The sequence below is a fragment of the Macaca mulatta genome, chromosome 14 (genome assembly GCF_049350105.2).
Source record: "Macaca mulatta isolate MMU2019108-1 chromosome 14, T2T-MMU8v2.0, whole genome shotgun sequence".
Lineage (NCBI taxonomy): Eukaryota > Metazoa > Chordata > Mammalia > Primates > Cercopithecidae > Macaca > Macaca mulatta.
This window is the reverse complement of record NC_133419.1, coordinates 7,879,175-7,906,691: the sequence shown is the minus strand read 5'-3', so window position 1 is coordinate 7,906,691 and position 27,517 is coordinate 7,879,175. Positions and strand designations below refer to the sequence as shown.

Genomic DNA, 27,517 nt, shown 5'->3' with positions numbered 1-27,517 from the left:
GGCGGGGGAGGGGCCGGTTGCCAGGACGACGCCTGCGAAAATGGCCGCTGCGTCCTCATCGGATTACAACGGCTGCGGAGCTGAGAGGTGAAGGCGGGGCCCCTCAAGGCTTCTTTTCCCACCCGTGTAAAGAGGGTCCCTTGGTCCCCGGGTTCTGGGCTCTTGCTGTTCTCGGGCAGTCTGGAAGGACTCTTATAGAGGTCAAATAGGGAAACCGAGGCCTAAGATGTGCATATGTGTGTCTGGAGGTCGCTCGGTGAGCCAGTGGCGGAGCCTGGACTTGTACCCAGACGTTCTGTACCTTACGTTCAGAGTGACCTGTACCAGCTTACTCAAAGTTTTCTTCCCCTTCCATGGGACTCACTCCCCAACTCTTTCCCCCACTCCCAGCAATGAGGCCAATTCGAAATGGTTGGATGCGCACTACGACCCAATGGCCAACATCCACACCTTTTCTGCCTGCCTAGGTGAGTCTCTGGAACCAGGAACCCTGGGTTCTAGTGGGATGGGGAGTCAGACAATGGTCCTGTAGTGAAGCCTCTGGGATATCTGAGACCCTGGTTTTGGCCCTTTTGTTTTCCAGCGCTGGCAGATTTGCATGGGGATGGGGAATACAAGGTAAGCATATCACCCTCGCAGGAGAGTTGAGGGTAGGGGGATGTACCCAGAAATGAGATTTCCCGACGGCTGAAAAGAGGCCCAGCATACTCTGGAATTCACATATACTGTGAAAAAGCACATTTAGCGTTAAATTTTGTTTTTATGTGGAAAGTGAGGAGAACGTATTAATTTCATAATACAGACTGCAGAAAGTAAAGCAGATCAAATATTTCTAGGGATTCTACTAAGACAAAGCCTTTTACTTTTAGTTAACATGACTTCCTTGTTGGAAGGGCAAATCCCTTGGTTGGTGGGGGGCGGCATTAGAATCTGGAGGGAAAGTAAAAGGGAGGGAAGTTAACGTTTTGTTTATCAAAAGATTTTAAGATTGGCCATGAGCTGTCAATTGTTGAAGCTGGATAATGGGATATATGGGGGTTCACTATATCTCTTCACTTTTGTATGTGGATGAAAATTTTCCATAGTAAAAATGTTAAATTTTTTTTTTTTTTTTTTTGACGCGGAGTCTTGCTCTGTGCCCCAGGCTGGAGTGCAGTGGCGTGATCTCGGCTCACTGCAAGCTCCGCTCCCCCGGGTTCACGCCATTCTCCTGCCTCAGCCTCCCGAGTAGCTGGGACTACAGGCGCCCGCCACCTCGCCCGGCTAATTTTCTTGTATTTTTAGTAGAGACGGGGTTTCACCGTGTTAGCCAGGATGGTCTCGATCTCCTGACCTCATGATCCGCCCGTCTCGGCCTCCCAAAGTGCTGGGATTACAGGCTTGAGCCACCGCGCCCGGCCAAAAAAATGTTAAATTTTAAATTTAATTTTAAGGCCAGCATGGTGGCTCACGCCTGTAATCCCAGCACTTTGGGAAGCTGAGGCGGGTGGATCACTTGAAATCAGGAGTTCAAGACCAGCCTGTCCAACATGGTGAAACACCATCTCTACTAAAAATACAAAAATTAGCCGGGCATGGTGGTGGGCAACGGTAATCCTAGCTACTTGGGAGGCTGAGGCAGGAGAATCGGTTGAACCCGGGAGGTGGAAGTTGAGTGAGCCGAGATCATGCCACTATACTCCAGCCTGGATGACAGAGTGAGATTCCATTTAATTTTAAATTAAAAATATATTTTTAAATAAATATATATTTAATTTTAAATAAAAATGTAAAGTTTAAAAGATGTAAATTTTTTAAAGGTAGAGAAATATATTTGGATAAAAGAAAGGAAGTTAGCATGGATTCAGTATCCATTTCTGGACTAGACCTTCCGTGGAGGCACATAAACATAGATTTTATTTATTCCCATTTTGTGAATGGGAAAATAGTTTCAAAGAGGTTAAGTTTACTTAATTTGTAACTGGGTCTGTTTGATTTCAAGTCTTGTGCTTTTTCACCATAGCTCACTCACCATGGGCAACGACACCACGATAGATAAATCATGTGGGTAGCTAGAAGATTGTCCTGGAATCCTACCCCACATAGAGAGTGCAATAGGACTCAGTGGTTTTTGTCCCCAAATTCCTATCCATAATGCATTCAGTAATTCAGCAAGTGTATAGTGAGTCCCTACTGTGTGTCAGGCATTGTTGGGACTCTACACTTAGAAATACATCAGCATGTAGTCAGGAGGATATACAGACACTGTCAACAATTATTCCATGATATTGATTGAACACCTAGTTAGTATTTGGCTCTGGGCTTACAGTAATGAGGGAAGAGAAACCACAGACACAGTAGCTAATAAGAAATGTTAGCCAGGCACAGTGGCTCATGCCTGTAATCCCAGGACTTTACGAGGCCAAGGCAGGTAGATCATGAGGTGGAGTTCGAGACCAGCCTGGCCAACATGGTGAAACCCCATCTGTACTAAAATACAAAAATCAGCCAGGCGTGGTGGCAGGCGCCTGTAATCCCAGCTACTTGAGAGGCTGAGGCAGGAGAATGACTTGAAACTGGAAGGCGGAGGTTTCAGTGAGCTGAAATCACACCATTGCACTCCAACCTGGGTGACAGAGCGAGACTCCATCTTAAAAAAACGAAAGAAAGAAATGTTAAATACCTTCACATAATAGAATGTTTAATGGCTAGTTTATTCACCATTGAGCCCCAGCATCTAGCCCAGTGCCTGGCACAAAGTTGGTACTTGATAAATATTTGTGAGGAAGTGAGTAGATGCTAAAATTGAACATTCTGATGTGGTCCCTGGAAAGTATTATGGGGGCGCCAGTGAGAACAATGGATTCTATCTGGAGGCACCAGGAAGCAGTAATGTGTAAACTGGGCATTTAAGGATGAATGAAGTCTATCAAGAAGTCAAGGATGAGAGGATGGGGAAGGCATTTCAGGTAGAAGAAACAGCAAAAGCAGAGGCACAGAGGCTTAGAAGTTCATAGCATACTTGGAAAGAATAAATGTGAAGTTAGAAAGTTGAGGCCCATATAAAATAACTACCACATAAAAAAGTAGTTAAGACTATGGCTTTGGGTTCAGACAGACCTAGCTCTACCACTTTATAGCTGTGTGACTTTACTTAACATCTCTAAGACACAGCTTCCTCATTTGAGAAATGAGGCTAATAATGGTACCTGCTTCACAAGGTTGTTGAAAGCCCGGTGTAGTGGCGCACATCTGTAGTCCTAGCTGCTTGGGAGGCTAAGGTGGGAAGATCGCTTAAGCCCAGGAGTTCGAGGCTGCAGTGACCCATGATTGCACCACTGCACTCCAGCCTAGGTGACAGAGCAAGACCCAGTCTCTTAAAAATAATAAGATTGTCGGCCGGGTGCAGTGGCTCACGCCTGTAATCCCAGCACTTTGGGAGGCCAAGGCGGGCGGATCACAAGGTCAGGAGATCAAGACCATCATGGCGAACATGGTGAAACCCCATCTCTACTGAAAATACAAAAAAATTAGCCGGGGCCGGGCGTGGTGGCTCACGCCTGTAATCCCAGCACTTTGGGAGGCCGAGGTGGGTGGATCACAAGGTAAGGAGATCGAGACTACGGTGAAACCCCGTCTCTACTAAAAATACAAAAAATTAGCCGGGTGCGGTGGCAGGCGCCTGTAGTCCCAGCTACTCGGGAGGCTGAGGCAGGAGAACAGCGTGAACCCGGGAGGCGGAGCTTGCAGTGAGCCGAGATCGCGCCACTGCACTCCAGCCTGGGGTACAGAGTGAGACTCCGTCTTTAAAAAAAAAAAAAAAAAATTAGCCGGGCGTGGTGGCAGGCGCCTGTAGTCCCAGCTTCTCGGGAGGCTGAGGCAGGAGAATGGCGTGAACCCGGGTGGCGACGGAGCTTGCAGTGAGCGGAGATCGTGCCACTGCACTCCAGCCTGGGAGACAGAGCGAGACTCCATCTCAAAAATAATAATAATAATAATAATAAGATTGTCAAGAGGGTTAAATGAAAGGATGCATGCAGTTTCTGATGTGGTCCCTGGCACATACTGCATGATCAGTAGCCAGCCTTTCTTGGGTACCCACTTTCCGGCCAGAGCACAGCAATGGGAAGTGTGATAGGAAACAAGTTGGGAACTAGATCAGAGGGGCCTACCAGGCCTCATTCAGGGGAATGGGCTTGTGTGGCAGCTCCAGCAGCTTAGAAGATGGATTGGAGGGTGGAAAACTGAGAGACCAAAAAGCTTGGTTCCCCTCTGTGTGTCCACAGAGCACATCCTGCCCTGCATTTGGAAACCAGGCTTCAGCAGCCCAGATATGGGTGTCCCCATCCCTCCCACACTGAGCTCTACCACTGTCCCAGTGTCTCTCTAGAAGTGCCTGGCATGGAAGAAATGTTTGCTGAATGAATAAGAAAAACATCAACTGCCACTTATTCCTCAGTAGCACTTACCAGGTTCTGTAACTCATTATCTCACTTGATTTTCACCACATACCATGAAAGTATTCTCATTTTGCAAGTGGGAAACCTGAGATTCAGAAAGGTTAGTCAACTTTCCCAAGGTCAAGCAGCTTGAAAGCCTGAAGGCAAAGCCTTTATTGGTGCAGGAATGAATGAATGCGCACCAGCAATAAGGCAAGAAGAGGGTCAGTGGGGAGGTCTTCAGACCCTGAGCCTAGAATGAGCCATCCTCTCCCTGCAGCTGGTGGTAGGGGACCTTGGCCCTGGTGGGCAGCAGCCCCGCCTGAAGGTGCTCAAAGGACCACTGGTGATGACCGAAAGCCCACTACCTGCTCTGCCAGCTGCTGCTGCCACCTTCCTCATGGAGCAACATGAGCCCCGGACTCCAGCTCTGGCACTTGCTTCAGGCCCTTGTGTCTATGTGTATAAGAATCTCAGACCTTACTTCAAGTTCAGCCTGCCCCAATTGCCTCCAAATCCTCTGGAACAAGACCTTTGGAACCAGGCCAAAGAAGTAAATAACATGGGAGTTGGGAACCAGAAGGCAAAGATGGCAGCCACTGGGAGAGGAGGGCTGGGCTCCTGGGAAGAAGGTGGGCTGGTGGCAGGAGGTCAGTTATAGTCCATCTCTGACAGCAGCAGTGGTGGCACTTCTTTTTTTTTTTTTTTTTTTGAGACGGAGTTTCACTCTTGTTGCCCGGAGTAGAGTGCAATGGCGTGATCTTGGTTCACTGCAGCCTCCGGCTCCTGGGTTCAAGCAATTCTTCTGCCTCATCCTCCTGAGTAGCTGGGATTACAGGCACCAGCAACCACGCCTGACTAATTTTTTGTATGTTTTAGTAAGAGACAAGATTTTGCCATGTTGGCCAGGCTACTCTCAAACTCCTGGCCTCATGTGATCTGTCTGCCTCGGCCCCACAAAGTGCTGGGATTACAGGCATGAACCACCATGCCCAGCCTAGTGGTGGCACTTTTGGACAAGTTGCTGCACTTGGCTACTCAGCAGTGGCTCCCAGAGAGGCACTGAGCCAGTCCCCTTAGAGAGTGGAACCCAGAAAATTCCTCTGCACTAGCCACATCCCTGCCCAACTTTGAGGTAGATGAAACCAAAGAAGGCAGGGGCCTATCAGAAGGAGGACTGGAAACACCAAGAGAGGAGGGGAATTTGGGGAAGCGCCGATAAATGGGATGATGAACATGGCCCTGAGACTGGATTCAGGTAACGGGCGTGAGCTTGGGGCTCAGTGCAGAGGCAGGCTGGCAGGGAGACAGAGACCAAGAGGTACCCCCAGAAGTGTGGAGCTCTCTGAGGGCATGGGCATTGGGTTTCCTGCCTGGCTTGAGCTCACAGGCTCACCCTTCTTCCACATTTTCACAGGACCGGATTGACCCCTTAACCCTGAAGGAGATGCTGGAGAGCATCCGGTGAGAGGCTGCCTTCCCCTTCATCCCCCTCCTCACTCCTTCATCCCATCTGAGCCCCAGGGCCCCATTCCTCCACTTGGCTGCCATGCTGGCCCCTTTCCTTGCAGGGAGACGGCAGAGGAGCCGTTGTCTGTCCAGTCACTCAGGTAAGGGCCCTGTGGAGGGCCAGGGTTTGGGAGGCTCCAGGTGGAGGAAGCAGCCACCAGATTGTGCCAGAATGATAGAGGAGGGCAGTGAGGCTGGGGCCTGCTGTGTGTCTCTGTGTGTTCTCTGTGTGTCTAGGTTTCTGCAGCTGGAGCTGAGTGAAATGGAGGCATTTGTAAACCAACACAAGTCCAACTCCATCAAGCGGCAGGTAATATCCCCTTCTCTTTTTATTTCCCTCTAAAAAAATTTACATTTTTTTAAAAGACCGCTTAACATCAGTGGTAAATTCTATAAGCAAACCCAACCAGTATCTCTTTGCTGTATTCCTTCCAGCCATGCCATGTGTGTGTAATCATAAAGCTGCAGTGCCTTCCGCATTCCAGTTAGTAGTGACAGGTTGTTTTGTATTTTTGTTGTTGTTGTTACAGGTTGTTTTGTATTTTTGTTGTTGTTGTTGTTGTTGTTGTTTGAGACAGTCTTGTTCTCACCCAGGCTGGAGTGCAGTGGCATAACCTCAGCTTACTGCAACCTCTGTCTCCCAGGTTCAAGCGATTCTCGATTCTCCTGCCTCAGCCTCCCGAGTAGCTGGGATTACAGGCATGTGCCACCACGCCCGACTAATTTTTGTATTTTTAGTAGAGATGGGGTTTCGCCATGTTGGCCAGGCTGGTCTCCAACTCCTGACCTCAGGTGATCCGCCCGCCTTGGCCTCCCAAAGTGCTGGAATTACAGGCGTGAACCACCACACCCGGCTGACAGCTTTTTTTTTTTTTTTTTTTTTTTTTGAGACGGAGTCTCGCTCTGTCGCCCAGGCTGGAGTGCAGTGGCGCGATCTCGGCTCACTGCAAGCTCCGCCTCCCGGGTTCACGCCATTCTCCTGCCTCAGCCTCCCGAGTAGCTGGGACTACAGGCGCCCACAACCGCACCCGGCTAATTTTTTGTATTTTTAGTAGAGACGGGGTTTCACCGTGGTCTCGATCTCCTGACCTTGTGATCCGCCCGCCTCGGCCTCCCAAAGTGCTGGGATTACAGGCGTGAGCCACCGTGCCCGGCGACAGCTTTTAATATATAGATATATAGTCAGCAGGACACAGATTCTGAGAAAAAGATAGATACAAACATACATACATACATACGTACATACACAGATACATAGAAATAAAAAAAGATCATGTTACATACATTGCACATAACTTTTGTTTTCTTGAGAGTAAAGGTAATAGATTTTTATTACAGAAATTTTGGAAAAACAAAGAGGGGTATATAGGCCAAGTGCATTGACTCATGCCTGTAATCCCAGCACTTTGGGAGGCCAAGGAGGGGATAATTGGAGGCCAGGAGTTTGTGACCAGCCTGGGCAAGAAAAAAGCGAGACTTCTTTTTTAAGTTAGCTGGGTGTGGTGGCATGTGCCTGTAGTCCCAACTGCTCAGTAGGCTAAGGCAGGAGGATTGCTGGAGCCCAGGAGTTGAAGGCTGCAGTGAGCTATGATTGTGCCAGTGCACTTTAGCCTGGGCAACAGAGTGACGAGAACTTTTTTTTTGTTTTGAGACAGTCTCGCTCTGTCACCCAGTCCTGCCCCCACCACCCAGAAAAAGAGGGAAGTATAAAGGAGAAATATAAATATGACTGTAATTTCACTACTGAGAGATCCAAAAGATACCTATTCTTACCATTTTGATATATTTTCTTCGTAAGTATGCTTTTATATCCTGCTTCTCTTGAGTATGTAACATATTTTGAGCATTCGTCTTTAGGAACTTCATTGTTAATGGTCTCTTGATTATGTCACTGACTATTCAGTATTTCCTTCATACTTTGTTTATATAACCATTCACATCCAGGTCATTAGACAAATGTTTCCCTTTTATTCACTTCCTACTTTTTGTAGTTATAATTTTAATGCCTTTATTGATGAACCTATGCATTGGTGAGACCTAGTGGTTCTTTTTTTTTTTTTTTTTTTGAGATGAAGTCTTGCTCTGTAACCAGGCTAGAATGCAGTGTGATCTCAGCTCACTGCAACCTCTGCCTCCCGGGTTCAAGTGATTCTCATGCCTCAGCCTCCCGAATAGCTGGGATTACAGGTGCCCTCCACTGCGCCCGGCTAAATTTTGTATTTTTTAGTTAGAGATGGGGTTTCACCATCTTGGCCAGGCTGATCTCGAACTCCTGACCTCGTGATCACCTGCCTTGGCCTCCCAAAGTGCAGGGATTACAGGCATGAGCCACCACGCCCAGCCGATCTAGTGGTTCTTGACCTAGGGGCACCAACCCTCAGTCCAGGAACAGACTCCCAGAGCTGTCTTGCAGTTTAGAAAGCCCCATGGGAACCATCCACCCCATAGAGGCCACGCTCACTGAACACACTGACAAACACATGCCTCAGACTTTGGCTTGTGTTAGACCAATTCTGTGAGAAACACTGCTCTCTCCTGCTGATCAGCAGCTTTGACATCCACAGTTGTCAATATCTTTGAGTCCTTTTAAAATGGGGAAGTGAATTAATTACTGCTTAAAAGATGCAGTTTGGAGGGGGCAGTCTTCTCAAGTATCTGTCATGGTTACCACTCACATCTTTTTTTTTTTTTTGAGACAGAGTTTTGCTTGTTGCCCAAGCTGGAGTGTAATGGCACGATCTCAGCTCACTGCAACCTCCGCCTCCTGGGTTCAAGCGATTCTCCTGCCTCAGCCTCCTGAGTAGCTGGGATTACAGGTGTGCACTACCACGTCCAGCTAATTCTTTGTATTTTTAGTAGAAATAGGGTTTCACCATGTTAGCCAGGCTAGTCTCCACTCCTGACCTCAGGTGATCTGCCCACCTTGGCCTCCCAAAGTGCTGGGATGACAGGCGTGAGCCACTGCACCCGGCCAACCACTCGCATCTTTGAGTTATCATTAACATTTGGAATGGGAATAGTTACCACTAGTATCTGTCCACATGTTTGTAAGCTTTCTCCTTCCATTAGGCACTGAAAATCATTCCTCTTTTTTCATCTTTTTTGGGGTAGGGTAAGGAGCTGGGTCTTCTTCTTTCACTGAGGCTGCAGTGCAGTGGTGTGATCGTGGCTCACTGCAGCCTCAAACTCCTGGGTTCAAGTGATCCTCCCCCTTCAACCTCCTGAGTAGCTGGGACCACAAGTGCATGCCACCACACCCAGCTAATTTTTTTTATTTTCATTTTTTGTAGAGATGGGATCTCACTATGTTGCCCAGGCTAGTCTTAAACTTCTGAGCTCAAGTAGTCCTCCCACCTCAGCCTCCCAAAGTGCTGATATTACAGGCATGAGATGCTGTGCCCAGCTGTCTTTTTCAATCTTGATGATAATCACACAATGAGCACCTTTATCTAAAGAAAAACATTTTGCAGCCGGGCGTGGTGACTCTTGCTTGTAATCCCAGCACTTTGGGAGGCCGAGGCGGGTGGATCACGAGGTCAGGAGATCGAGACCAGCCTGGCTAACACGATGAAACCCTGTCTCTATTAAAAATACAAAAAATTAGCCAGGCGTGGTGGCGGGTGCCTGTAGTCCCAGCTACTCGGGAGGCTAAGGCAGGAGAATGGCGTGACCCCGGGAGGTGGAGTTTGCAGTGAGCCAAGATCGTGCCACTGCACTCGAGCCTGGGTGACAGGGCAAGACTCTATCTCAAAAAAAAAAAAAGAAAAACATTTTGCTTCTGCTAATTTCTGTAGGAGAAATTCCTTACAAAGGTGATCTTTTCTTTTTTGTTTTCCCTCCAATTATAATTACAAAAGAAACATGCGCCCACTGTAGAAATGATAGAAAGGCATCATGAGGAAATTAAACATCACTTGTGATATCACTGTCCAACAATAACTAGTGTTTGTTTAAGGGTTTAGCCTTCCACATGTTTTTGTAGTCATATATTTTTTATTTTGAAATTTTTATTCTTTTTTTTTTTTTTTTTTTTTGAGACAGAGTGTCGCTCTGTTGCCAGGCTAGAGTGCAGTGGTGTGATCTCAGCTCACTACAATCTCCACCTCCTGGGTTCAAGTGATTCTCCTGCCTCAGCCTCCCAAGTAGCTGAGACTACAGGCTCACGCCACCACACCCAGCTAATTTTTGTATTTTTAGTAGAGATGGGGTTTTACCATGTTGGCCAGGATGGTCTCGATCTCTTGACCTCGTGATCTGCCTGCCTTGGCCTCCCAAAATGCTGGGATTACAGGCGTGAGCCACTGCACCCAGCTTATTCTTTTCTTTTTTAAGAGATGGGATCTCACCATGTTGCCCAGGCTGGTCTCAAACTCCTGATCTCAAGTGATCCTCCCACCTGGGCCTCCCAAAGTGCTGGGATTACAGGCACGAGCCACCTTATTTGGCCTATATTCACATATTTTTAAAACTAGGATTATACTAATGTAATTTTTTTTTCTTTTCATTTTTTTGAGATGGAGTTTCGCTCCTGTTGCCCAGGCTGGAGTGCAATGGCGCGATCTCAGCTCATCGCAACCTCTGCTTCCTGGGTTCAAGCGATTTTCCTGCTTCAGCCTCCCGAGTAGCTGCAAATACAGGCATGCGCCACCACGCCTGGCTAATTTTGTATTTTTAGTAGAGACAGGGTTTCTCCCTGTTGTTCAGGCTGGTCTCAAACTCCCAACCTTATGTGATCCGCCCACCTCGGCGTCCCAAAATGCTGGGATTATAGGCGTGAGCCACTGCGCCCAGCCTTTTATCTTCTTTTCTTTTCTTTTTTTTTTTTTTTGAGGTAGAGTCTCCTTCTGTCGCTGAGGCTTGAGTACAATGGCACGATCTCAGCTCACTGGAACCTCCACTTCCCGGGTCCAAGCAATTCTGCCTCAGCCTCCCGAGTAGCTGGGATTATAGGTACCCGCCATCATGCCGGGCCAAATTTTGTATTTTTGTAGAGATGGGGTTTCTTTTCTTTTTTTTTTTTTTTTTTTGAGATGGAGTCTTGCTCTGTCGCCCAGACTGGAGTGCAGTGACACCACCTCGGCTCACTGCAGCCTCTGCCTCCCAGGTTCCAGCTATCCTCCTACCTCAGCCTCCTGGGTCACTGGGATTACAGGTGCATGCCACCATGCCTGGCTAATTTTCATACTTTTAGTAGAGATAGGGTTTCACTATGTTTGCCAGGCTGGTCTCGAGCTCCTGACCTCAGGTGGTCTGCCCCCAAAGTGCTTGGATTATAAGGGTGAGCCACCACGCCCAGCTGAGATGGGGTTCCACCATGTTGGCCAGGCTGGTCTTGAACTTCTGACCTCAGGTGATCTGCCCGCTTAAGCCTCCCAAAGTGCTGGGCTTACAGGTGTGAGCCACCACGCCCAGCCCTTTTCTTTTCTTTCTTTCTTTTTTTTTTAAGACGGGGTCTTACTCTGTCAGTCAGGCTGGAATACAGTGGCAGGATTATAGCTCACTGGAGCATCGAACTCCTGGGCTCAAGGGATCCTCCTGCCTCAGCCTCCTGAGTACCTGGGACTACAGGTGCATGCCATCACACCCGGCTAATTTTTTATTTTTATTTTTTGTAGAGTTGGGGGTCTCATTTTGCTGCCCAAGCTGACCTCAGACTCCTGGGCTCATGCAATCCATCTGCCTTGGTCCCCAAAAGTGCTGGGATTACAGGCATGATCCACTGAGCCTGGCCCAAATATTCTTTTAAAATATGACTTTAAAAAAAATGACTTCAGCCGGGCATGGTGGCTCATGCATGTAATCCCAGCACTTTGGGGGCTGAGGCAGGTGGATCACAAGGTCAGGAGTTCAAGACCAACCTGGGCAACATGGTGAAACCCTGTTTCTACTAAAAATACAAAAATTAGCTGGGCATGGTGGCGTATGCCTATAATCTCAGCTAGTTGGGAGGCTGAGGCAGGAGAATCGCTTGAACCTGTGAGGCAGAGGTTGCAGTGAGCCGAGATTGTACCACTGCACTCCTGCTTGGGCGACAGAGTGAGACCCTGTCTCAAAAAAAAAAAAAAAAAGACTACATAGTTTTTGATCATATGGATAGCTCATAATTGACTTAAGACAATCTTCTTTTGTTAGAAAGTTAGATTTGTTGCAGCAAACACCTTTGTACTTAAATTTTCTGTCACATCTCTGATATATCCTCTTCATCCTCCTTTGCTCTCTTTCTTTCCTCCTGTGGCATTCTGGGAGTATCTTGGGGGTGGTGTGTGGAGGTTCCCTGGGTGACCCCTGGAGTCCTTCTGTAGACAGTTATCACCACCATGACCACCTTGAAGAAGAACCTGGCTGACGAGGATGCTGTGTCTTGCCTGGTGCTGGGCACCGAGAACAAGGAGCTCCTGGTGCTTGATCCCGAGGCTTTCACCATTTTAGCCAAGGTCAGTGTCAGGTCTGACCCTGGGCACACTGGAGGCTCGGGCTACATTCTCTCCCCATGCTTCACAGTTAGTTCTGGGTGATATATATGTTCCTTGTAGAAAAATTAGAAACTAGATAAGCATAAAGAAAGATATATATCAAAAAATCCTGCCGCCCATGGATATATACAATTAAAGTTGAGGCATAGGTCTTTCTAGACATTTTCATATTTAGACATAGATATATAACTTGATGTAAATACTTAACTTTATGAAAACAGGATTAGCTGGGTGTGGTGGTCCATGCCTCTAACCCTAGTGCTTTGGGAGGCCAAAGCAGGAGGATGGCTTAAGCCCAAAAGTTTGAGGCTGCAGTGAGCTATGATTGTGGCACTGCACTCCAGCCTGGGTGACAGAGTAAGACCCTGTCTCTAAAAACAATAAGTAAATAAATAAATAAAAGCAGGAGGTTCATGTAGCATGTTCTTTTCATGTAGCAGTATATCATTGGTGTCTTTCTGTATCTATAAAACCACATCAGCCTTTTGTTTTTTTTTTGTTCTTTTTTTTTTTTTGTTTTTGAGTCACCTGTGTCACCCAGGCTGGAGTACAGTGGCTCTATCTCAGCTCACTGCAGCTTCCACCTCCCGAGTTCAAGCAATTTTCATGCCTCAGCCACCTGAGTAGCTGGGACTGCAGGCATGCACCACCACGCCTGGCTCATTTTTGTATTTTTAGTAGAGATGAAGTTTCACCATGTTGGCCAGGCTGGTCTCAAATTCCTGACCTCAGGTGATCTCTGCATCTCAGCCTCCCAAAGTGCTGGGATTACAGGCGTAAGCCACCATGCCCAACCCCACATCAGCCTTTTTAAAGACCACACAATATCCATCATATAGAGGTACCATAATTCATTTATGCTGTCACCTATTGTACATTTAAATTGTTTTTCATTTTTTGCTATTAATACCAATGCTCTAGACTTTTTTACCCAAATATCCTTGCATGCTTCTTTGTTTGTTTTTGAGACAGTCTTGCTCTCTTGCCCAGGCTGAAGTGCAGTGGTACAATCTCAGCTTACTGCCACCTATGCCACCTGGGCTCAAGCAGTCCTCTCACCTCAGCCTCTCATCTGTGGGACTACCATGCCCAGCTAAGTTTTGTACTTTTGGTAGAGACAAAGTTTTGCCATGTTGGACAGGCTGGTCTCGAACTCCTGAGCTCAAGCGATCCAAAGTGTTGGGATTACAGGCGTGGGCCACCATACCCAGCTGCATGGTTAAGTACAGCATTAGGATGCAGTCCTAGAAGTGGCATTGTTTAGTCAAAAGGCACAGACAAGGCCGGGCGCAGTGGCTAACGCCTGTAATCCCAGCACTTTGGGAGGCCGAGGCAGGCGGATCATGAGGTCAGGAGATCGAGACTATCCTGGCTGACGTGGTGAAACCCCGTCTCTACTAAAAAATACAAAAAATTAGCCAGGCATGGTGGCGGGCACCTGTAGTCCCAGCTACTCGGGAGGCTGAGGCAGGAGAATGGTGTGAACCCAGGAGGCGGAGCTTGCAGTGAGCCGAGACTGTGCCACTGCACTCCAGCCTGGGCGACAGAGCAAGACTCTGTCTCAAAATAAATAAATAAATAAAAGACACAGAGTAAAAGGCTCTTGCTAAATGTTGCCCCATGTTTCCCTCCTGAAAAATTGTATGAGTTTAAACTGGGTATGAGTGAGGAGATTGGGACTTTAGACCAGGCACTCACTCAGAGGAGTTACTGACAGGGCAGGGAGGGATGGGGGATCCAGAGAAATTGGAGTGTTTGCACCTCTTCTTTGCAGATGAGCCTTCCCAGTGTCCCTGTCTTCCTAGAGGTTTCCGGCCAGTTTGATGTTGAGTTCCGGCTTGCCGCAGCCTGCCGCAATGGAAACATCTATATTCTGAGAAGGTAGCCACATCCATGGTCTCCGGGGCCGGTAGGAACATCTCAGAAAGCTGGTGGCTTCAGAGGCTTGCAAGATGAGAGTGGGTTTTAAGGCTGGAATTTGGAAATGCAAAGAACTGAGAACTTCATAAAGGAGGCTGAACCCACAAGCACAAGGAGGATACCTGAAGGCTTGTGAGATAGGGGCTGGCACAGTGAGAGACTAGGCTGGGTGGCTATAGTACGGGAGTGATCAGAGATGAGAGGATAGGCTGGGCGTGGTGGCTCACACCCGTAATCCCAGCACTTTGGGAGGCCGAGGCAAGTGGATCACCTGAGGTCAGGAGTTCAAGACCAGCCTGGCCAACATGGTGAAACCCCATCTCTACTAAAAATACAAAATTAGCTGGGCGTGGTGGTGCACGCCTCTAGCTCCAGCTATTTGGGAGGCCGAGTTAGGAGAATTGCTTGAACCCGGGAGGTGGAGGTTACAGTGAGCCAAGATCGCACCACTGCACTCCAGCCTGGTTAATAGAGCGAGACTCCGTCTCAAAAAAAAAAAAAGGACCAGGCGTGTTGACTCACGCCTGTAATCCCAGCTCTTTGGGAGGCCGAGGCGGCGGATCACGAGGTCAGGAGATCGAGACCATCCTGGCTAACACAGTGAAACCCTGTCTCTACTAAAAATACAAAAAATTAGCCGGGCGCGGTGGCAGGCGCCTGTAGTCCCAGCTACTCAGGAGGCTGAGTCAGGAGAATGGCATGAACCTGGGAGGTGGAGCTTGCGGTGAGCTGAGATCACACCACTGCATTCCAGCCTGGGTGACAAAGTGAGACTCCGTGTCAAAAAAAAAAGAAAAGAAAACAGATGGGAAGAAATAAAAAAAAAATTTCCCATATTTGTTACTTTCCAGGGTACATGACATGACACTTGTTTATGCATTAGTTTAATATTCCATATAACATGCTTTTTTTTTTTTTCTTTTTTTGGAGACAGAGTCTCACTTTGTCACCGAGGCTGGAGTGCAGTGGCACGATCTTGGCTCACTGCAACCTCCGCCTCCCAGGTTCAAGCGATTCTCCTGTCTCAGCCTCCTGAGTAGCTGGGACTACAAGTGTGCGCCACCACACCTGGCTAATTTTTGAATTTTTAGTAGGGATGGGGTTTCACCACATTGGCCAGGCTGGTCTTGAATGCCTGACCTCGTGATCCACCCGCCTTGGCCTCCCAAAGTGCTGGGATTACAGGCATAAGCCACCACGCCCAGTCTAAAATGCATTTTTAAAATTCAATAAATATTTATTGAGCACCTACTATGCATTATGCAGTGTGTGGTATTAGGGATATATTGATGAACAAGATAAATATGGTCCCTGTCCTTGTGGGGAAGACAGATATATTAAAGTGAAGAAACCAAGATATTCCTACAAATTGGATGAGTGCTATGGAGAAAAAATACAAGCTCAGTGGGGAAAAATCTGGATAAGGGTGATCAGGAACACCTCTCTGTGGAGGTGGCTTGAAGGTTAAGATGGAACCAGTTGTTGAGAAATTTGGGAAGAGTGTTGTAGGCCAACTCAAAGCGGGAAAGACATTGGCGTGTGCTTCTCGAATAGGGAGGAACTAACTGTACTTTCTGGAAAGGGAAACTACAATTGAGAGGCCAGTAAACTAAAAACTACATTGACACAGGGCAAAGCTCTTCAGCCTTTTCTCATAATAAAGTGCCTAAGTCCACTTGTCCTGGCTAGTCCAGCCAAAGGTAAACTCACTGAAAACTCTGTTAAATGCCAGATGATCATACAAGCCACTATAGTGAAGGTGGGAGAAGATAAGCCACCATAGTGAAGGTGGGAGGAAGACACACTTGAGCTTTTCCAAGGCCACACATTTACTAAGGTGGCAGAGGTGGAAATAATCCCAGGGTCATACGCTTTGGGGCCAGTGTTCCTCCCAGGTGAGTCCATGGGGTTTAGAGAGAGGAGGGTCAGCCATGGAAGTGCAGACGATTTCTCTGGGGCCGGACAGTGTGTCGTTTATTCCACAGAGACTCCAAGCACCCCAAGTACTGCATCGAGCTGAGCGCCCAGCCTGTGGGACTTATCCGGGTACACAAGGTCCTAGTGGTGGGCAGTACCCAAGACAGCCTGCACGGCTTCACCCACAAGGTGCGGCCCCCAGCAAACAGCAGCCCCTCCACGCCTATGTCCCCAACGCCCCCTTGGCAAGGAAGCCCTCTGGCTTCCCCACCCCAGAAACTCTTCTTTCCACTGTAAGCCCTGAGCCCTCCACAGACACTGGCTGTTCCCTGCCAGGGGAAGAAGCTGTGGACAGTGCAGATGCCTGCAGCCATCCTGACCATGAACCTCCTGGAGCAGCATTCCCGGGGCCTGCAGGCCGTCATGACTGGGCTGGCCAACGGAGAGGTCCGCATTTATCGTGACAAGGCCCTTCTCAACGTCATCCACACGCCGGTGAGCCCCATCTGTGGCATCTGCCACTCACTCCTCCTTGCCCTGGTCTCACCTCTGGGGCTTCTTAGCTGCCTCTCCCGACCACACATTGATGCATTTCAAAAACATTTGTTGAGGCCAGGCGCAGTGGCTCACACCTGTAATCCCAGCACTTTGGGAGGCCAAGGTGGGCAGATCACCTGAGGTCAGGAGTTCAAAACCAGCCTGGCCAACATGGCATAACCCCCTTGCTACTGAAAATACAAAAATTAGCTGGGCATGGTGGCACGTACCTGTAATCCCAGCTACTCAGGAGGCTGAGGCAGGAGAATCGCTTGAACCTGGGAGGCAGAGGTTGCAGTGAGCCGAGATCACATCATGGCACTCCAGCCTGGACAACAGAGCGAGACTCCATCTTAAAAAAAAAAAAAAAAAAGTGTTGAGCACCTCATATGTACAAGTCACCATATTGGTAGGCGTGGGAGGGTGTAAAATGATGACTAAGTCCTTGTTTTCAGAAGGCTTACAGTCTAAGGTAACAGCCAGCCAGAGACACAGCAAATTTAAAAGCAGGGCCAACTGAAGCAGAGCAAAGTGCTAAAAAGCGCAGAGGGGGCTGAGTGACAAGGGTGGGGGGTGAGATAAATGGGAATGGACTCCATGGGACACTTCACAGAACAAGTGACAGTTCAGCTGGGCCTCAAAACAGTTTGTCAGGTGGACAAATGGAGGAAGAACATTCTGCACAGAGAATAGCATGAATAAAGCCTGAGAAGTATGAAGGCTCTTGATTAAGGAATCCAGGTCATTTGATGAGTTTGGACCAGAGGTTTTCAGACTCTAAGTTGTGAATCATTAAATCAGTTTAGTGGATCACAACCAGCAACATTTTAAAAAATAGAATAGTAAATTCAAAGTATGTCACAAGTGAGGGCCGGGCACACTATCCCACGCCTGTAATCCCAGCACTTTGGAAGGTCGAGGCAGGTGATCACAGTTCTAGAACAGCCTGGCCAACGTGGTGAAACCCCATCTCTACTAAAAATAAACAAATTAGCCAGGTGTGATGGCACACACCTGTAATCCCAGCTACTTGGGAGGCTGAGGCAGGAGAATTACTTGAACAATGGAAGGCGAAGGTTGGAGTGAACTGAGATCGCACCACTGCACTCCAGCCTGGGCCACAGAGCAAGACTCTATCTCAAAACAAAAAAACAAAACAACAAAAACAAATAAATAATTACAAATGCAAATACAAAAATTAGCCAAGCATGGCAGTGCACGCCTATAATCACAGCTACTGGGAAAGCTGAGGCAGAATCACTTGAACCCAGGAGGCGGAGGTTGCAGTGAGCTGGAGATCGTGCCACTGCACTCCAGCCTGGGCGATGAAGTGAGACTCTGTCTCAAAAAAAAAAAGTATGTCACAAGTGAAACTGTGTGTGTGCATGTGTGCACCTGTGTGTGTAAATTGTCCCATGTCACAATATAAAAGTTGCAAACAACTGGCTTGGGCCATAGGTGCTGGGAGGGCTGGTGGTATGCTGGTTGAAAGAAGGGTAAAGAAGAGAGAACTGACAGAAAAGGCGGGTTGGAGTCAAATGTTGAAGGCCTTCAGTGTCCTAACAAAGAGGACAAAAGCCATTGGAGGTTTTCTAGTAGAGACCAGACATATTTGTGTTTTTGAAAGGTAGCAAAGGCAGCATTGTGAAGGACAGACTGGGGAGAAAGACCCGAAAGACAAGTCTGGGAGACCTATTTGGAGGTTGACCACAAAAGTGAGGGCCGGTGATATGTGGTCTAGAACTGAGATAGTGAGATTGGAGTGGAGATGAGAAATATAGGAACTATTTCAGAGGCAGTGATGCCCCAGGCCTATCTCTATCACTTCTCACCTATTACATCTGGGGCCTCCCCTACCCATCCCCTGTCTTGCTTGCCTCTCCAAGATATTTCCCCAGCTAAACTCTGACGTCTCCACATAGGATGCAGTGACCAGTCTTTGCTTTGGCCGCTACGGGCGGGAGGACAACACCCTCATCATGACCACTCGAGGTGAGTGGAGTCAGACCTGGCAAGGGCTCTGGAATCGGGAGTGAAGGGACAGGGCTGCTTCTGGGGAAAGAGGAGAAGGTGGGTATGAAGCATGGGTGGACCTGGGTGTGGAAAGCAAGGCCTACAGATGTGTCCTTCTGGAGCTAGGCCTCCACCGGGACAGCCTAGGGGCCGGGTCCTGGGCTGGATTCAATCTCTCTAGTTCACCCAGCATGCCCAGGCATTGTGCCTGCCACAATGCCAGGCACATCACAGTACTCCACAAATAACTGCTAAATGGATTAATGAATTAATGATGGGAGACTATTAAGATGCAGTTCATTACTTCCAGAAATAGTCTCATCTGGAAGACAGATGTGTACGGAAGCAACTCTATAGGAGGCAGATTGGGGAAGAAAGAATGGGAATGTGGGTAGAAGTAGGGAGGACAAATCCATTTCCACTGTCCACTTCCCTAGGTGGTGGCCTGATCATCAAGATCCTGAAGCGTACAGCAGTGTTTGTAGAGGGAGGAAGTGAGGTGGGTCCCCCACCAGCCCAGGCCATGAAACTCAACGTGCCCCGAAAGACCCGGCTTTACGTGGATCAGACACTGCGAGAGCGGGAGGCTGGCACTGGTGAGACTCAGACTGGGTCCTTTCCCTTCTTCTTCCTCCATTACTCCTACACAGCAAAGCTGGGGGAGTGCTGCCTAGCCACCCTGTGTAGTGGGAGGAGATCTCAGCCAACTAGGCAGGTCACTCGCCTCTGGAAATCCAGGGACAGCCTAGGAGGTACATCTTGCCTGCAAATCACTGTTCCTCAGGCCGGAAGGTGCTGTGGGTGACAGCAAGAACGCTTAGAATTCAGGGAAGGGAACAGTCACTTCCAAATGCAGGAATTCTCATGAGGAAAGTAGAATTTTGGCTGGGTATGGTGGCTCATGCCTGTAATCCCAGCATTTACAGAGAGTCAGAGGTGGGGGGACAGCATGAGTCCAGGAGTTCAAGACCTACTTGGGTAACATAATGATACTTCTTTCCCCCGCCAAAAAAAAAGAGAGAGAGAGAAAAGTAGAATTTGACCAGTGTCTTCTTGTCCAGTTTTTCCTGCCCACTTGTTTATTTGTTCATTCATTCATCGTTCGTTCATTCATTCACTCATTTAGTACCTATGATTATGCCAGGCCTTGTGCCAGATGCCTTGAATTAGAATAGTCCCCACCTTGGGCCGGGTGTGGTGGCTCACGCCTATAATCCCACCACTTTGGGAGGCCGAGACAGGCAGATCATGAGGTCAGGAGTTCAAGACCAGCCTGGCCAATATGGTGAAACCCCATCTCTACTAAAAATACAAAAATTAGCCAGGCATGTTGGTGTGCACCTATAGTCCCAGCTACTTGGGAGGCTGAGGCAAAAGAATCGCTTGAACCCAGGGGGCGGAGGTTGCAGTGAGCCAAGATCGTGCCACTGCACTCCAGCCTAGGCAACAGAGCGAGACTGTCTCAAAAAAACAACAACAAAAAAAACAAGAATAGTCCCTACCTTAGGAACTCATGAAGGGGCCAACTTCGTGATGAGGTGTAGAAGGGGTTTCTGCAAAGAGCTTTTGGAGCACACAGAGGGAGTAAGGACTTCTGCCTGGGAAGCTTGGGAAAGGCTTCAGAGCGAGGTGACTTTGGGCTTCACCCTAAAAGATGATTGCCAGACCCCCAGACAGGGCAGAGCAGGGTAATGTAGGCAGAGGCACAGGGCGTTGACCTGGATTTAAGAAAGCAGGTTCAGTTCAGTGGCTCACGCCTGTAATCCCAGCTCTTTGGGAGGCCGAGGCAGGCGGATCACCTGAGGTCAAGAGTTCGTGACCAGCCTGGCCAACATGGTGAAACCCCCTTGCTACTAAAAATACAAAATTAGCTGGGCATGGTGGCATGCGCCTGTAATGTCCTGAGGCAGGAGAATCACTTGAACCCAGGAGGCAAAGGTTGCAGTAAACCAAGATCACACCACTGCACTCCAGCCTGGGTGACAAGAGCGAGACTCCATCTCAAAGAAAAAGAAAATGTACAAAGTCTAATAAAATTGTAAAACTATCTTCAAGAACAGAAAAGACCACCTTCAAGAATGCTTAAGTGGAGAGATTTACCAAGTTGCAGGATGGGAAGACCTAATGCTGTAAAGCTTTAAGTTGCAGTTAAAATCCCAGTGGGGTTTAAGAACCTGGCCAGTTGATTCAAAGAGTAAACCTAAGAAGATCGGGGAAAATAAGAATGAGGGGACTTACCCTATCAGGTAGCAAAATGAACTCAAGCTTTGGGAATCAGAAGCTGTGGTGTGGATGTAGAAATAGAATGGAGATCGGGGCAGGATTAGGAAGTCCAGAAACTGACCCTGAACATGTGGAAAGTCAGAGTGTGTGAAAGGTGTCATTTTGAATTGGCAGGGAAATGTGAGACTGTCCAAAAACACACAATCAGGACAACTTGCTTCTAGAAAAGAAAATTAGACCTTTTTGGCCAGGCACAGTGGCTCATGCCTGTAATCCCAGCACTTTGGGAGGCCAAGGTGGGCGGATCACCAGAGGTCAGGAGTTCGAGACCAGCTGACCAACGTGGTGAAACCCCATCTCTACTAAATACAAAAAATTAGCCAGGCTTGGTGGCGCATGCTTGTAATTCCAGCTACTTGGGACGCTGAGGCAGGAGAATTGCTTGAACCCGGGAGGCAGAGGTTGCAGTGAGCTGAGATCGTGTCATTGCACTCCTGCCTGAGCAACAAGAGTGAAATTCCATCTCAAAAAAAAAGCAAGAAAATCAGACCTTTTCTTCATATCGGCCACAAAAATTAGTTCTGGATAGATTAAAAATAAATTGTAAAAGTACTGGAGAAAAAGGGCATAAAATGTGAAACTTGGAATGGCAGAAGCCACCTCACACCCACGGAAGAGCGAGGCCAGCCTGGGGGACCGGGGTGCCCAGTCTGGAAGAGGAGGGACAGTGGGGTGGGCGCGGGGTGGGCCCTGGAGGCAGCTTAGGGAAGAGTCATGTGATCCTGCAAACGGTGAGATGTGAGGGGTGGACCTAGGTGACTTGATGGACAGGGAGGCAGTGACGGAGGCAGGACCATGAGGCTGGTTTCCACAGCATTGGGCCTGAGGTGTTGATGGGACTTCCCCGTGGAGATGAGCAGGAGGCAGGCGCGGGTGCTCACTAAGCTGCTGGAGACACATGCACAATATCGAGCATGGACACTGAGGACTCAGGAGGAATGTGGGGCCTGCCCTCAGGAGCTCGTGGCTGTTCCTCTTTGTGGTGGTCAGAGCTGTGGCAGGACACAGATTGTCTGGGGGAAGAAGATGGAGGATGAGAAGAGGACCATGGACCAGACTCAGAACAACAGCCTCTAGGGCCAGACAGAGGAGCCAGCGAAGGAGCTAGACAGTGCGGGCAGGGAGGTGGTAAGAGAGTGAGAAGAGGCAGGGCAAGGCCACAGCATCCAGTTTTGCCAGAAGGCTGGGCTCTTTCCCACCTCCCCAGCTCCTGCAGACCCCTCCCGCAGCACCCTCTTCTTGCACCCTCCCCACACCAGCCTGAGCAGGAGTGCCCTGTTGCTGCCTCCTCCCTGCCACCCCTACATCCACCGTTAGCCTCTGGGACCCTTCTCCACAGCCATGCACCGGGCCTTCCAGACAGACCTATACCTGCTGCGCCTGCGGGCTGCCCGTGCCTACCTGCAGGCCCTCGAGTCCAGCCTGAGCCCCATGTCCGCGACAGCCCGAGAGCCACTCAAGCTGCACGCCGTGGTGAGCATCTGGGTGAGGACAGAGTCAGGGCCAGAGGGGCAGAGGCCAGGGTGCGCAGGAACCCCTCTGCCACACAGCTAAGCCCCAGAGCCAATTCCAAGCCAACTCAGCCCGTGCTCCCCATCACCTTTCAGCAGACCTGGGGACGAGTCTCGTGTCCTCCTTGGTGAGAGCAGCCTCACCTTCCCACCCTCCTGTGCCACCTCTCTCCTCGGCTGGTCATGCCGAGGGTCCAGCTCAGGCCCCCAGAGTAGTCACATTGGGATATTTCTTCCCAAGAACCTGATGGGACCCTTACACCTATGGAACAGGGAAGAAGGCTGTCACTTTGGTAACTGTGGGCAGCCCAACGTGTTAGGACTGCTGGGTACAGGGAAGGGGCCATCCTGGCCTCAACTGCAAGCACCGAGACCAGCACGGGCACAATGAGGAGCCCGCAAGGCTCAGACGCAAATGAGCTTAGGATCAGCAGGGCTCTGACCAGCTCTAAGTGTGTCCCTGAGGTGTGGCATCTGACCCAACCAGGTTCTGAGTTCTCTTTTCCTAAAGAGTGGATAGTTGGAGAGGAGGAAGAGGCTACGAGGCAACTCCGGGGAAGCGGGAGAAAAATGAACTAATCAAGGCTACCCTAGGATGAAAGTGGGAGGTGGAACAGGCAGGGGGTGGGGTGAGGGGCTCAGGGTGAGAGTCGAGGCCTGCAGTCCCAGGCCAGCTCTGCCTCTGACTTGCTGCCTGGCCTCCCTCAGGCTCTCACCCTCTCTGGCCTCTTCTGATCCCTCTGCCCCTTCTGGTCTTCTGTGTCTGCTGGGAGGCAGATTGAGTAGGAGGAGGGGACATGAGGGCATTGGTGGAAGGAAGGCAGAGCACTGTACTCCGTGCCCAAGGCTGCCAGGTCCTAAGGGCTTTCTCCACCCACCCCCTCTATAGGTTCAGGGCCTTGGCCCCACCTTTAAGCTCACACTTCACCTGCAGAACACCTCGACAGCCCGTCCCGTCCTGGGGCTGCTGGTCTGCTGCTTGTACAACGAGGCGCTCTATTCCCTGCCCCGGGCCTTCTTCAAGGTACTGGATGCTCCTCACTTACATATGGAGTGGAAAAGGCCAGCAGGGGCCTGATGAGATGCCCACAGAGCCCCACCAGGTCAGGGTCAGAGCATGTGGGTGGCTGCCAGCTGGCCAGCAAACCTATTCTCCCACCACAGACCAGGCCAAGGCCCCAGCAGGGGCCTCTGGAGGGAGCCCCAAGCTCTACCTCTGCTGCTTTTCTTGCAGCCTGTGAGGGGTCTCCAGGAGCCATACCAAAGGTGCTAGGAAAACTGCCAGAGCCTGAGCCCCACCTACACCTCCCAGAAGCCTTTTAGGGGCTGGGGGACCCCAGAGCCCACCCTGCTGCCCAGCTACTCCTGCAACAGGAAGAGGAGACTACGAGCATCGCCCACAGAGTGAAGGGCCTGGTTTTCCCCTAGGGCCCAGGTCTGACCCCAAGTTGGCAGGACCAGACTGCGAAAGACTGGAATATGCAGTAAACAGCCCCAGACTGGGCGGGAGTCCAGAGGTCTAGGTTTCATCACTCACCATGTGGCCCTGGGGCATTCACTTCCTCACCACACCTGCATCCTCCTCCAGCCAGCAGTTGTCTTGCCCACCCTGCAGGGGTGCCGAGGCTTAGCAGAGACTGGGCCTGAATGCACTTGGGAATGTGCCAAACACTGTCACGAGGGCTGGTTTCCTTACTTCTTTGTCCCCAAACTTAGGTACCCTTGCTGGTGCCCGGGCTCAACTACCCCCTGGAGACCTTTGTGGAGAGTCTCAGTAACAAGGGCATCTCAGACATCATCAAGGTAGGCGCCACACTTGTACCATGTGGAAGGTAAGTGGGACCCTGGGGAGGACAGTCAGGGTGAGTGCCAACAAAGCCCTTGGGGGGCTGCCGGGTGGGGGTGGGGGTATCTGCACAGTGGAGCCCTATGGCCTGTTATTAGGGCCAGCGCAGACCCTAATGGCAAGGGGTCAGGGGTGCATGCCCCCTGCTGCCATGGCCACTCCTCCATAGGTGCTGGTGCTTCGAGAAGGCCAAAGTGCACCCTTGCTGAGCGCCCATGTCAACATGCCCGGGAGCGAGGGGTTGGCGGCCGCCTGAGCCCTCGGCTGCTGTGAAAGCCCCTGTACAATCAGCCAGGGAGAACTGGGCAGGTTCAATGGCCCCAGGCCCACTCCTCACACAGCAGTGTGCTGGGGTGATACCTTGTTTCCCCTCTCCTAAGCACCCCCTTCCTCACCACCCCCACTGCTGGGCCTATAGTAGCAGGTTAGTGAGTACCCAGGAAGGCTCAACTCCTCCTCCTCCGACCAACCAGGCATGGTCCCGCTGAGGTCCTGCTACGCCATCCCCTCCCCAGCCTTTTCCAGAAACCATACCGGGCTCGGAACAGAGCTCCAAAGCGGTCAAATTGAGCTGAGCAGGACAGGCGCAGCCTTTCTCCACTGCCACATCCCTCATGCACATCACTCATCTCCCGCTGCAGGCCAAGGCCAAAATTGGGCTAGTCCTGGCCAGGGAGATCAGAAGCTCTTCTGGGGTGAGACTGAGCCTCCTGTTGCTCCCTGGAGTTCCAGAGGCTGGGCTGCAGCCCACTTAGCTTTCGGGCAAAACATGTGCTCTCCTCTCTGCTTGTCAGCTGAGCAAGCCCAGGGAATAGCCCTCATCTCCCCAAGACACTTCTCTGAAATCTTAGACTTAGCCAGTCTCAGGCCTATAATGCCACAAAAAGGTTGTTCAGGGAGAAGGGGGTGCAGGAGGGCAGAGGGTGCCCCGCAGGGAGCTGGTAGCTCCAGCCTCACTAGAGCTCCTAAAGATCACACAGCAGCTGCTCCTGACAGGGATGCTCATGCCCAGAAAGAAACCCCAGGAGAGGAAGGCAGAGCGAGACAGAGCAGAGCCAGGGTCAGGAGCACCAGGAGAGGTGTTTCTGGGGCTCCGGGGAGGTGCCACAGGAGGCAGAAGTCCAGAACTGCCCATATAGATGCCCTTCTATGTCCTGGGGCCCAAATCAGTCCTGGGTGGGAAGTTCCCAGGGCAGTGGCCACATCATGAGAATTAGCAGGAAAGGCGGGGCCTTTCTCATCATAGCTGTTTCTGAGGATGAAATGGGAGACATATGCCCAGCACCTGATGTAAATTTATGTCATGTAATACTATGTACCTACCACTAAGAAATACATGAGCCACGCCATGTGGACAGTAAGTGTTCATAAAGCAACGTGAAGCAAGAAACAGTGCAGGGTGCCCAGTGCACACACTAGAGAGAAATTGTGGACATTAAGCACAAGCAGAATTGGTGTTTTTCTAAAACATAATTATTTAAAAACATGTATCCACTTACTAATGTGGAATTACACAGTTTGTAACAAGAAAACAGTCTCCCCATTCTCTAGTACAGCTCCCCTACCCAGCAGTCACTTCTAGTTCGTTCAGCTATTTTTAAAATGTGCTTATGTGACTCTTGCTTGATAGATGAATCTTAGGCATTACCTGTTGACTCCCTGTTGTCATACATGAGGCTTTAGCTCTCTTTTGTCAGCACCCCTCCCCCATCCCTAGTTATTAGGTTAAAAAATACTCAGATTACTATTTCTATTACTATGTGAAAGTTATTAACTGCGGAGCCAAGAGTTGGACTATAATTAAATTACCTTCCTTGTACTGTTTTTTAAATGGAGTTAATGAGTTGCCCTGAGTTTCTCATTTACTTTGTTTTCTGATGGGCCAATTGCTAATTCTTCCCCTACCGTCTGACAGCTCCTCTTTTTTCTAGACACTTCCCTTCATCCCCTGCTTCACTGAGGACTGTTTGTTCTCCAGGTAAATTCCCTTTGCCTTTCTCCTGGGCTAGATCCTGATTCCTGGGCCCAGTGGCTTCCTATTTCTCAGTTCACCCTCATTTGGTGAAACATATCCTCAAATATCTTCTTTTAAAAGTTGTGGCCAGAGAAGGCCGGGCGCCGTGGCTCACACCTATAATCCCAGCACTTTGGGAGGCTGAGGTGGGCAGATCACAAGGCCAGGAGTTTGAGACCAGCCTGGCCAACATGGTGAAAACCCATCTCTACTAAAAATACAAAAACTAGCTGGGCATGGTGGCAGGTGCCTGTAATCCCAGCTACTTGGGAGGCTGAAGCAGGAGAATTGCTTGAAACAGGAAGGCAGAGGTTGCAGTGAACCAAGATTGCGCCACTGCACCACTCTAGCCTGGGCAAGAGCAAAACTCTGTCTCAAAAAAAAAAAAAAGCAAAACTCTGTCTCAAAAGAAAAGAAAAAAAAAAGTCATTAGAGGCCAGGTATAGTGGTTAACACTTGTAATCCCAGCCCTTTGAGAGGCCAAGGCAGGAGGATCACTTGAACCCATAAGCTGGAGACCAGCCTGTGCAACATGGTGAGACCCTGTCCCTATCAAAAAAAAAAAGTCGTTAAGAGTTTTTAAAGATTTTTTTATTTATTCATTTTATTTATTTTTATTTATTTATTTATTTATTGAGACGGAGTCTCGCTGTCGCCCAGGCTGGAATGCAGTAGCGCCATCTCAGCTCACTGCAAGCTCCGCCTCCCAGGTTCACGCCATTCTCCTGCCTCAGCCTCCCAGTAGCTGGGATTACAGGCACCCGCCACCACGCCTGGTTAATTTTTTGTATTTTTAGTAGAGACAGGGTTTCACTGTGTTAGCCAGGATGGTCTTGATCCCCTGACCTTGTGATCCGCCTGCCTCGGCCTCCCAAAGTGCTGGGATCACAGGCGTGAGCCACCACGCCCGGCCACCATGCGTTCCTATCATTTGCTGTGCTGTGGGTGGAGATGTGCATCCTTCAGCTCCAGGAAACTATACTGCTGTTGTTTTGTGGGTGAGTCCCACCCCCCTGCCTTTGTTTTTTCTATTCTCTCTAGAACTCCAGTTAAGCCCCAAAATTATAAAATTACAA

The 27,517-nt window shown here is 49.6% G+C and overlaps 3 protein-coding genes and 1 pseudogene across 13 annotated transcripts in view; 2 read left to right on the top strand and 2 right to left on the bottom strand.

Moving 5' to 3' along the window:
• Nucleotides 1-27,517, bottom strand: part of MRPL11 (mitochondrial ribosomal protein L11) — a 248,991-nt gene that overhangs the window by 80,367 nt on the left and 141,107 nt on the right. The gene's annotated exons all lie outside the window — the stretch shown is intronic.
• BBS1 (Bardet-Biedl syndrome 1) lies at nt 16-26,258 on the top strand. Of its 9 annotated transcripts, XM_077962124.1 has the most exons (18): nt 16-87; nt 391-467; nt 584-618; nt 4,266-4,451; nt 4,699-4,971; nt 5,836-5,882; nt 5,990-6,028; nt 6,165-6,237; nt 12,230-12,361; nt 14,175-14,281; nt 16,306-16,426; nt 16,574-16,732; nt 18,697-18,766; nt 19,225-19,383; nt 22,410-22,543; nt 23,471-23,605; nt 24,298-24,384; nt 24,597-26,258. In XM_077962124.1, the coding sequence occupies exons 4-18, from the start codon at nt 4,401-4,403 to the stop codon at nt 24,681-24,683; spliced, it is 1,674 nt and encodes a 557-aa protein (XP_077818250.1). In that variant the 5' UTR covers nt 16-87; nt 391-467; nt 584-618; nt 4,266-4,400; the 3' UTR covers nt 24,684-26,258. The 9 variants fall into 9 exon arrangements, with proteins under 9 accessions (XP_077818250.1, XP_014969121.3, XP_028689034.2 ...); XM_015113635.3 differs by lacking the exon at nt 4,266-4,451; XM_028833201.2 differs by lacking the exon at nt 4,266-4,451 and having other exon boundaries at nt 22,410-22,555.
• Nucleotides 12,006-27,517, bottom strand: part of ZDHHC24 (zinc finger DHHC-type containing 24) — a 28,213-nt gene continuing 12,701 nt past the window's right edge. Inside the window, exons 4-6 of one of the 2 annotated variants that reach the window (XR_013403257.1) lie at nt 17,005-17,126; nt 14,162-14,371; nt 12,006-12,453 (exon numbers count right to left, since the gene is read on the bottom strand). Coding sequence is in view for 1 of the 2 variants with exons in the window: in XM_028832713.2 (XP_028688546.2) it covers nt 19,533-19,582; nt 21,865-22,083 (269 nt within the window). In the remaining variant the exon portion in view is untranslated. Of the gene's footprint in view, nt 12,454-14,161; nt 14,372-17,004; nt 17,127-19,517; nt 19,583-21,864; nt 22,084-27,517 lie in introns of those variants that run through there. The other variant, XM_028832713.2, reaches the window with a different exon arrangement.
• Nucleotides 24,903-26,258, top strand: LOC144334106 (uncharacterized; annotated as a pseudogene). The gene has a single exon (XR_013403534.1). The product of XR_013403534.1 is annotated as an uncharacterized LOC144334106 (transcript).